Below are 11,242 nucleotides of genomic sequence, written 5' to 3' on the forward strand. Positions count from 1 at the left end.
AGATGTATATTTCAGGAAGGAAATTATTTATGCCTTTTTCAAACGGACTGCCATAAATAACATAGTGAAACAATGGAAAACCTAAATATGGATGGCTGGACTGGGATTTGGATCTCTATCCTACGAAATCCAAGTCCAGTGTCTCACCTCTGAGCCATTTCATTCAGTGCTATAGAATACAATGTTGGCGAAGGGAACACTAAGATTACAAATATATCATTGGTACAGTAGATCTCAATTTTTAAAACTTACTTAATTGTAACTTAATTTTATTTCTTATATACAATTTTATCCAAAAGTTAGCATTTTACACTTAGCAGTATCCAGAATTTATATGTCTGTGAATTTTTAATAATATCCTCTTTATAAGATTATAAAAATACTTTACTTCTTGAGACATCACACAGCAAAGAAATACAACAATCCACAATTGTGATATTGGCATAAAATTTAAGTTCTTTCCATAAAATTAATAGTCTGCAAAATATTTGTACGCTTTCATCATTATCTTACAGGTTCAGTTCTTACAATCGACGTTCCTTAGAAAATCCATAAATCTAAAGTTTGTTGCACTTTTGTTCATATACCAAAATACAGCAGTTGTGTTTGAGAGAATTCACATGTAACTTACATATTTGAAATGGACAAAATAACTGTGATGTTTCAATAAACATGGTGTGCAACCAAGTCAATGTTAAAAATTAACTTTTATAGACAAGATCAGGAAGACAGACTCGAGTAATTACACACGCACATGCACACGCGCACACGTATTCATCAGTGAAAATGCAATGCCTTGAGAAAAGTGAGAATACAATACATTGACAAAAGAAGACAAGAGAGACTGATCATTTGAACAATACAACAGGCTGTATTTTTTTATATCACTATGGTTAACCACTTGATGAAAACAGTCTTGTTGCAGATCCATGATATCCATCGCACTCTTCACTGCCACTGGCACAAAAATACTAAAATCTTTCTTTTAAGCATTCAAAACACGGTCTTTGTATATTGTGCATGTACGTCCGTACACACACACACACACACACACACCTGACAGAAAGCACTTTGGCAGAAAACTGCAATTTATACAAAGTGTAAACACATCAGATGTGAATGAGATGAGCTCACTAGGAAAGCCAATCTCATCTCCAACAGATCACTGGGACTGTTTAAAACAACTGTTTTGGAACATATACCCTGAAGGTTCATTCATTATCTGGGTGTATTATTTTCTTAATTATCAGATGTCTGTCAGCTTCATACTTGAAACCATTACCAGTGAAAATATGAGACTTGAAAAATGTTGATACATCAGTAATACCAATGACTCTGGCCTGCAACAAAAGAAAAATGCAATTATTTTATGCAAAACACCACTCCTGCTTATCTCTAAAAGAAAAGATATGTGTCAAATAGTAAGAAGTATCTTTAATGTACTTATATGGATATGGTGTCTGTTCTTTCAAACTTGTCCGAAAGAACAGACACCATTGAAGACCTGCAGCTTTCTAGAACAAAATTAGAATTACATTAATACCTTCAGCTGCTAAAGGGCTTTGATATATATCAACGGGGACAGGTGAAAATGTGTGCCATGACTCAAACCCGGGATCTCCAGCTTATATGACAGGCGCTCTATCCATCTGAGCCACCAAGGGCACAGAGGATAGCGACTGCAGGGACTATCTCGCGCACGCCTCCTGCGAGACCCACATTCTCACCTTGTATGTCCACACACTACATTTGTAGTGTCCCACCCCAACACACTCACTACTCGTGGAAGACCTTGTTACGAAGTCCCGTAAGAGTTCGGGGAATATGTGTGCATCCGCACAGAAGAAGAAGGTCATGGCCGGTGTTGCCAGAACTATATACTTATATGGATATGGTGTCTGTTCCTTTGGACATCAGGTGTTGCCGTCTGGAAATGGCTGTTTGGATGGCAGACTCGATGGAAACAAGATTATCAGTGGTAGAGCGACCCTAGCTGAAGCCGCTCTGACATGGAGCCACCAAGCCGCACGACTCCAGGACACAACACAACCGCCGACATACTATATGTTCCAGCAGCTTACAAAGAACGTTGGTGAGGCTGATGGGTCGACAGCTATCCACATCAAGTGGTTATTTGCCAGGCTTGAGCACTGGAATGATGGTGCTCTCCAGCCATTGCGGTGGAAAGACGTCATCGCACCAGATGCAGTTGAAGATGATGAGGAGATGTCACTTGTAGTCGGACAAGAGATGTTTGATCATCTGACTGTGGATCTGATCTGGCCCAGGAGCTGTGCGGGGCAGTGGGCAAGGGCGCTAAGGTGCTCCCATTCTGTAAAAGGAGCATTATAGGGCTCACTGCGACATTCAGTGAATGAGAGGACTTTCCTTTCCATCTGCAATCTGAGGGTGCGAAAAGCTGCCGGGTAATTCTCTAACGCAGAGGCTCGAGCACAGTGCTCAGCAAAGTGCTCGGCATCTGCGTTTGTGTCGGTAGATAACATGCCACTTATGTTAATGCCAGGGACACCTGTTGGGGCCTGGTACCAAAAAACACGTCTGATATTCGTCCAGACTTGGGAAGATGATTTATGGCACCCAATGGTCATGACCCACCTCTCCCAACACTCCTGTTTCTGTCTTTTTATAAGCTGGCGAACACAAGCACGGAGTCGTTTAAAATCTATTAGGTTGTCAAGGGGCGTGACAGAAACAGAAGTATCACCCAGCTGGTCACAGGCAAGTAGTGCCCGAGATTGGGCTGAGGATGCTGCCTGAATCAAGACTGCACTGTTTCTCATCTTGGACAGTGCTGTCACTTCCCCAAACTTATATCCTCAAGGTGTTCAACAAAAAGTTGAGGCTTCGTAGCTAGAAAGGAGTCCCCATCCATTCTGCTACAGATTAAATACCAAGGTGAATATAGCTCTCTTCTTTCTGTAGCCCTACGTTCCTCCTATGGGGGGAGAGAAATGATTTAGGGTCATACCTGTCAGCATTACCCTTCTTAGAGACTGCTGGTACCATACGGTCACCAGCAAGAGATGACTTAGACCGCTTCATTGTGGGTCATCCATCCCGTCCTGATGCCACTCACTCCGATCGGGGGCTCTCCCTACAGGCGCCACCCAGCCATAGCAAAGGCCACCTGGCATGGTGGCCGTTGCTGGGAGGAAGACAGGCATCTACTCCTTGGCATATGTGGGGAGTTTACAGCTCAGCAATCAGCAGTGCGATCCCTGTGTTGTCAGGGGGCTACCACCAAATAGGTACATCACGATCCCACCGTAACGGACTGGCTACCGTGCTGAATATTGGGCACAGAGAAATCTAATACTGTCATGGGAGCAAAAGAGGACAGGAGACAGCAGACGAAGATAACACACACCAGAAAGTGTCCTCGCCCAAATAGTTGAATTGCAGGTGAAGGTGCAACGCTATGACGACAAGAGGTTCAGGAGATGGAATCTAAGGGCATCACGGATAACTTGTGCACCATCCCCATATGGCCCACACTTCTGTAGAATTTAGAAAGTGGCAGGTCAAACCATAAAATGGAACCTGAGCTTATAGGGCCGAAAAGTGTGAGACGCTTCTTAGTCAACTCTTATGACAGGCAGGAATACTGTGGGCCTGTTCTAACCCCCAGATCTGTAACAGGGTGCTTGACAGAGATCATGTGTTTGTGCTTCCAGCAACTCCCAGTGTCAAGTTATATTGTGTGTATAGTAGCAAAAAGTGTGACTATACAGTGTTTGTATAGCAGTTTATGAACCTGTGCACTGGTTACTACCTCTTCCGTAACATGAGAGGTTGTCATCTGTCATTCCATCACCTACAATTTTAATTTAACAAGGCTGCACTTTTTTGAGTGTCACAGTGCGACAGCATTATCACACATTTGATCATTTCAATCACATTTTTAGTTGTGCATGCATACTGCTGGGTAAAATAATTAAATTCCGTAAAGGTGACCTAACTTATCCCAGCAGCACAGTTCACAAATGCCCGGAAATAAAGAATTACTCAACTACAACATAGCTGGCCCGAATCCTCATGATAGAAGAAATTTTCACCACCAGCATTTGTCTGGCAATGAGAAGAGGGGTGGTATTATATATTCTTTACGACCAGACTACATAACACTGTTGTTGGTTTAAATAGCAAACCTCTCAGCAGTAACTGCATGTGACTATCCTTACAGTGATATGTGCACTGGAATATGAATCCACTGTCACGTTTCTCAAACGTATCACAAGAATTTTGCATTTTATGTTCGAGAAATACATAAAACACGTATCTAACTGAATGTTCTGGCAAAGTCTTCTTGCAACAAGAAAGGGCACTCATACGGACAACTTTGTGACAATTTAAGCTTCAGCATTCTTCCATAGAAGCACGTTCAAAAGTTTCTATTCTTTTATTTTCTGAACTGTTTATCATCCATGTTTCATTATACTCCTGACAAATATCTTCAGTGACCTACTTACATTTAAACTTATATTCAATGTTAATAATTTTCACTTTTTCAGAAGTGCTTTTCTTGCTATTGCCAATCTGCATTTCTACTTTAGCCATCATCATTCATGTAGCTGCCACAACAACAGAACTCATGTACTGTTTTTAGTATCTCAGTTCTTAACCTAATTCCCTTAGCACTGCCCAACGTAATTCAACTACACTCCAGTTCTCAGTTCCCTCCACAGCTTGCTCGCTCTACACAGTGAACATCAGGAACAGGCACAATCATTTCTCTCCCTTCTGAACTACTGCTTCCCTTTCATGTCATTATTATTTTTATAACAGCAGTCTGTATGATTTGTAGACATAACCGATGTATCTTGAGCTTATCTGAAAAATCCTATTACAAGTTACAGTATTTTTGAACCAGGAAAGTAAGAGAAGGACTGACATTTTTTCAAACTGGTGCTCACTTTTCTTGACAGCCAATAGCATACACTTAATAATGGAGTTACTGAATTACAGAGTTCCTGTATAGCAGTTTACAGCACTAAGTGTGTTCCATTTTCTTCTCACGAACAACTAAAGAATTAATAGTTCACACAAACTGGGATCAGCATACTAGACATGCATAACAAAATTGAACAGGTGCCACACCAGTTCATAAAGAACATGATTCTCTCCTTCTTCACAAATTCAACTGTTATTCAACTGGATTTATCATTATGTATACTACATGAAAATGAAGAGTGTGCTGGGGATAAAATTCTGTTCAAGAGACACACGGAATTCAGCATGTCTTCCCGGAACACAGGACACGACATAAAAGTTAGTAACTGTCTGAAGAAATTTGCAGATATCTGAGATCGCTGCAATTATGAATTACAAGAAAGGCCAACAAGAGACACAACTATAACATAGCTTTTATGAAAGTACATCTATAAAAATAGACTTTCTGATGTTATAGCACAGTAGCTATTATAGTGAATATGATTTTATCATTTTTATCAGAGAAAATTCATTCGGCTTAGGCAGAAGTTCTTAATATCCAAAGCCCTGAAGATAGTTATATTGATACAAAAAATTAAGATGTAAACATAAAAGGAAGAGTATTACTACAAGATAACAAACAAGTAGACAAAAACAGTCAACTATTCAAAAATAGATAATGCCAGAATTCACAATCCATTTACATAGCATTACAAAAAACAAAGTTATATTATTATTAGTATTTCAGTCAACTAACCCTTTCTCCACCATTTTCTTCCAACATTTTCAGGGGAAGTAGTTTGATGGCTGATTACAACAGTACACACACACACACACACACACACACACACACACACACACACACACAGAGAGAGAGAGAGCAAGCATCCAAAATTCCAAACTGTAACCAAGTCACAAAATTGGTATGGCTTTCATGGCCACATGTTGACACATTGCCTGTTGGCAATGAAGGGTGAAACTTTGATAATGCCAGCCACTCATATTGGCAAAACATTTGAAAGATCATCAAACAAATGTTGGTTGAAGAATCCAAGCCAGTTGTTTGTTCATAACCACACAAGTAACTACAACTACGATAAAAATTAACATTATAAATAATCATAGGATTTTCAATTTTTTGAAAATTTTTAATGAAGTGAACAAAAATGTATAAGCTAATCAATCAATTGTGAACTCTAATCTAGATTTACTTTAAATGTTTATTTGAACACACCACGCAGAGCCTTTTTTTATAAATGGGACAAAACTAATCCTACATTTAATTATTAAATTAATTTTCACAATCTACTACACACCTTATCTAAGAAGTCTTTCTCTCTCAGCTTCAGCATACGAACTTTTGTTCCATGTAAGCTTCTCATGAAAATCAATTGATCCTTTGTCATGGACTGTAGGATGTAGTACAGCAATTCATTATTGTCTTTGTCATATGAAAGGTATTTCTGGAATGTCTGGAAAAGAAAATGCATGCCTCTTGTGCATATCAAGATACAACAAAGAAATGTAGATATTAAAATTAAGTGTAGAAGGAATATAATATTCTTGCAAGAATATAATAGCTTGGAGGAACAAGAAAAGTAAACCATCAAAATGAAACATACACAATCAAATAATTAAGTCATGATTAATAAATTTTTATTCAGAGCTTACCGTTTTCATAGCATTCATGACACTGTATTTCTGTGTCTGGATAAAGCTCTGCAACATCATGCATATAGCCATGTTGACATCCGATTCTTGTACATATTCACGCAAGTGCATCCTTGCATGAGCTTCAGACATTCTAATTATACTTTCTATATGCCTTGCAGTAATTGGAAGGCTTCCAGTCACCTGCAATTGAAAAGTTATTATTTCAGAATTGATAACTCTTAATCAGTTTCTTCAGACAGTAAAAATATAGATGGAAGTAAAAGCTCCACTCAGCAATTTTTTGTAAAAATTGAGATACTTTATGTCTTTCCCACTCAGACCGTCCGACTATTTATTCTGAATTCATAAATCAATCACTCAATCAATCCATCAATCAGATAATGTGCCATTTATCTGATAATAACTGGAAAATGTTACAACAACAACAACAACAACAACAATAATAATAATAATAATGCAGCAAACGTGTATGCAGAAGACAGATATTTCATGCATCAGTCTCACATACATATTGATATAATGTAAGTGATGAAGTTTATTTTCATATTGTAGAACAGAATGAATAACAAGGGACAGGAAAATTTCGTGTAATTGAGAACACACACAAAAAAGCTAGAAATTGTCACTTTCTAAGAAATATAATGAAATTCACAATTTTCCTCATTCTCATGTACAAATGTTGTAATATGCATCAAGTAGCATCTGATGGTTATTCAGTGTTGAAATTAGGTTTTGCCTTTTTGCTGGAGGCTGAGGTACACAAATAATCTTAAAATTAGAGTACATTTCTCTTGTTAAGAACTGTAGTCCTAGAAGTGACAAAAAATGAAAAAAATTCTGCTTCTTACAAACTTCATTCGTGGAACAGTTTTAATTGCTGACATTACCTTTCCCAACAACTTAGCAGAGAGAATCTACAATGCAGTGCACCAATTAAACTGCACACTTTGATGGTAAGTGTGTATAAAAATGAAAACCCTCCAAATATGACATTTTTTCTGCGCAAACTCATAAATCAACATCATATCTGTTTGGTTCACTTCTATCAGCCAATCACAGCACAGAATATGCAGTTTAATTGATGCACTACTTTAAAGATCTTCTTGAAATTCCTAGTAAGCTTTAAAAAACATTAACAGACAAAGGCTTCCAGCAGAGGTGAGCAAGTTCTGAAACTACTGATTGCACCTTCATGCTAGGCAAACAACTCTTATGGCCATAAATCTGTTGTCTATGTTTACAGCCTAAGTTTTTGTTCCATCCATAGGATGATGGTACTTAACTCCATTAATGTTGACAAGGCACAGAACGTTGTGTGTATACTTGAGATGGTATGTCTTAACTATGATGATGATTATTATTTAGTGGAAAAGTAACTTTCCATCCTGACAGGAAATGTAAAATTGTCAAAATCTTGGTATTATGCTATAAACAGTTTGTTTTCACATTATAGAGAAGTGTTGGTGGACAGCTGGCATAATATCTCAGAAAAGAAGTTTGAAGTTATGGCAATGCTTTCTTTTGGATGGAGCAAATTGCATTGTCTAATTCATAAAAAAGGCCTTTTGGCTACAAGCTTACTCGTTTAGAAGTCTTTTTGCTGTGCCTGTCTGTGACACAGTCAGAGAGAGTCCCTTTAGTCAGTCATAGTGCCAGTAGTGTCAGTGTCGTCGTAACTGCCGTCTGCTACACGTCTGCTGTGCAGCGAGCTACCTTAATTTAAGTATTAACGTATTTTTCTTACTTGTCACTTCTTCTTCCGTGTGTTTTTGCTTTTAGGAAGCTTTAATTGTCGAGTGCTATTAATAGTCTTCCATAGATTTCGTGTTTGTTTTGAATACAGTCAGAGAGAGTCCCTTTAGTCAACCATAGTGCCAGTAGTGCTAGTGTTTGTTTTCAATACAGTCCAGAGACAGGTAGTGCTATTTTCATTGTTTTCTGCAAGAAGTGGCTAGCAACCACAGTTTAGTCAATAAACAGCTGCCTTTAGTGAATTAGCAGTCTAGTTAAAGGTTGATTAACTCTCTACAGTAAATTGATTTCTTAGGATGGATAGGATGTGTGACTGCTGTGTATGGACGGAGGAGGAGCTGGCCACTGTTCACGAACAGCTGAGCGTGTTGATGGCCGCGGTCAGCCGTCTTCAGGCTGCTGCCTCTGAGTGTAGCGGCAGTGGGGAGTGTGGTGCGTCGCAAGGTACACCCCAGGTGTTACATGATTCACACACTGTTCCTGCTGTCGAGATATCTTCGCGGGTACCGGGCGCGGTTGGGCCACCCTCTCCCCAAGGGGAGTGGCGGGTTCAGCGGCGTTCACGGCGCACAAGGCGGAGGGTAAATGTGGAGGCTGGCCGTGTGGCATCGCCCGCTCTGCCTGTGAGTGGACATGTGGCTGCTCCTTCAGCAAGGTCCGAGCAGGCACACGGGGGGAGGGGTTTATTAGTTATTGGGAGCTCCAACGTTAGACGGGTGATGGAGCCCCTTAGGGAAATAGGGGGAAGTTCGGGGAAGAAGGCCAGTGTTCACTCTGTCTGCTTGCCGGGTGGTCTCATCCGAGATGTGGAGGAGGCCCTGCCGGTGGGGATAGAGAGCACTGGGTGCACCCGACTGCAAATTGTTGCTCATGTCGGCAGCAATGACTCCTGCCGTCTGCGTTCAGAGGTCATCCTCAGTTCGTACAGGCGGTTGGCGCAACTGGCGAAGGCGGAAAGCCTCGCTCATGGGGTGGAATCAGAGCTAGCTATTTGTAGTATCGTTCCCAGAACCGATCGCGGTCCTCTGGTTTGGAGCTGAGTGGAAGGCTTAAACCAGAGGCTCAGACGATTCTGCGGAGATCTGGGGTGCAAATTTCTCGACCTCCGCTATCGGGTGGAGAAATGTAGGGTCCCCATGAATAGGCCAGGCGTGCACTACAAGCCGGAAGCGGCTACAAGGGTAGCGGAGTACATGTGGAGTGCACATGGGGGTTTTTTAGGTTAGAGAATCCCCTCCCTAGGCCCGACAAGACGCCTCCTGAGACGCGGCAAGGTAGGAGTAGGCAAAATGCAATAGGGAATAACAATATTAATGTGCTAATAGTAAACTGCAGGAGCGTCTATAGAAAGGTCCCAGAACTGCTCTCATTAATAAACGGTCACAACGCCCACATAGTACTAGGGACAGAAAGTTGGCTGAAACCAGACGTAAACAATAATGAAACCCTAAACTCAGATTGGAATGTATACTGCAGAGACAGGCTGGACAGTGAAGGGGGAGGCGTGTTTATAGTGATAAGAAGTTCAATAGTATCGAAGGAAATTGACGGAGATCCGAAATGTGAAATGATTTGGGTGAAGGTCACGGTTAAAGCAGGCTCAGACATGGTAATTGGATGTCTCTATAGGCCCCCTGGCTCAGCAGCTGTTGTGGCTGAGCACCTGAAGGATAATTTGGAAAATATTTCGAGTAGATTTCCCCACCATGTTATAGTTCTGGGTGGAGATTTTAATTTGCCGGATATAGACTGGGAGACTCAAACTTTCATAACGGGTGGCAGGGATAAAGAATCCAGTGAAATTTTTTTAAGTGCTTTATCTGAAAACTACCTTGAGCAGTTAAACAGAGAACCGACTCGTGGCGATAACATATTAGACCTTCTGGTGACAACAGACCCGAACTATTTGAAAAAGTTAACGCAGAACAGGGAATCAGCGATCATAAAGCGGTTACGGCAACGATGATTTCAGCCGTAAACAGAAATATTAAAAAGGGTAGGAAGATTTTTCTGTTTAGAAAAAGTGACAAAAAGCAGATTTCAGAGGACCTGTTGGCTCAACACAAAAGTTTTGTCTCAAGTACAGATAGTGTTGAGGATCAGTGGACAAAGTTCAAAACCATCGTACATTATGCGTTAGATGAGTATGTGCCAAGCAAGATAGTAAGAGATGGAAAAGAGCCACCGTGGTACACGAGCTAGAAAACTGCTGCGGAAGCAAAGGGAACTTCACAGCAAACATAAACATAGCCAAAGCCTTGCAGACAAATAAAAATTACGCGAAGCGAAATGTAGTGTGAGGAGGGCTATGCGAGAGGCGTTCAATGAATTTGAAAGTAAAGTTCTATGTACTGACTTGGCAGAAAATCCTAAGAAATTTTGGTCTTATGTCAAAGCGGTAGGTGGATCAAAACAAAATGTCCAGACACTCTGTGACCAAAATGGTACTGAAACAGAGGATGACAGACTAAAGGCCGAAATACTAAATGTCTTTTTCCAAAGTTGTTTCACAGAGGAAGACTGCATTGTAATTCCTTCTTTAGATTGTCGCACAGATGACAAAATGGTAGATATCGAAATAGACGACAGAGGGATAGAGAAACAATTAAAATCGCTCAAAAGAGGAAAGGCCTCTGGACCTGATGGGATACCAGTTCGATTTTACACAGAGTACGCGAAGGAACTTGCCCCCCTTCTTGCAGCGGTGTACCTTAGGTCTCTAGAAGAGCGTAGCGTTCCAAAGGATTGGAAAAGGGCACAGGTCATCCCCGTTTTCAAGAAGGGACGTCGAACAGATGTGCAGAACTATAGACCTATATCTCTAATGTCGATCAGTTGTAGAATTTTGGAACACTTATTATGTTCG

At 40.6% G+C, this 11,242-nt stretch overlaps 1 protein-coding gene across 1 annotated transcript in view; it reads right to left on the bottom strand.

The window, feature by feature from the left end:
• Nucleotides 1-308: 308 nt before the first annotated feature.
• Nucleotides 309-11,242, bottom strand: part of LOC126249874 (DNA replication licensing factor Mcm2) — a 46,531-nt gene continuing 35,597 nt past the window's right edge. Inside the window, exons 12-14 of the mRNA XM_049951512.1 lie at nucleotides 6,622-6,804; nucleotides 6,267-6,422; nucleotides 309-1,340 (exon numbers count right to left, since the gene is read on the bottom strand). Of these exons, the coding sequence (XP_049807469.1) occupies nucleotides 1,212-1,340; nucleotides 6,267-6,422; nucleotides 6,622-6,804 (468 nt within the window). The 3' untranslated portion in view covers nucleotides 309-1,211. The remainder of the gene's footprint in view (nucleotides 1,341-6,266; nucleotides 6,423-6,621; nucleotides 6,805-11,242) is intronic.

Source organism: Schistocerca nitens, chromosome 1, assembly GCF_023898315.1.
Source record: "Schistocerca nitens isolate TAMUIC-IGC-003100 chromosome 1, iqSchNite1.1, whole genome shotgun sequence".
Lineage (NCBI taxonomy): Eukaryota > Metazoa > Arthropoda > Insecta > Orthoptera > Acrididae > Schistocerca > Schistocerca nitens.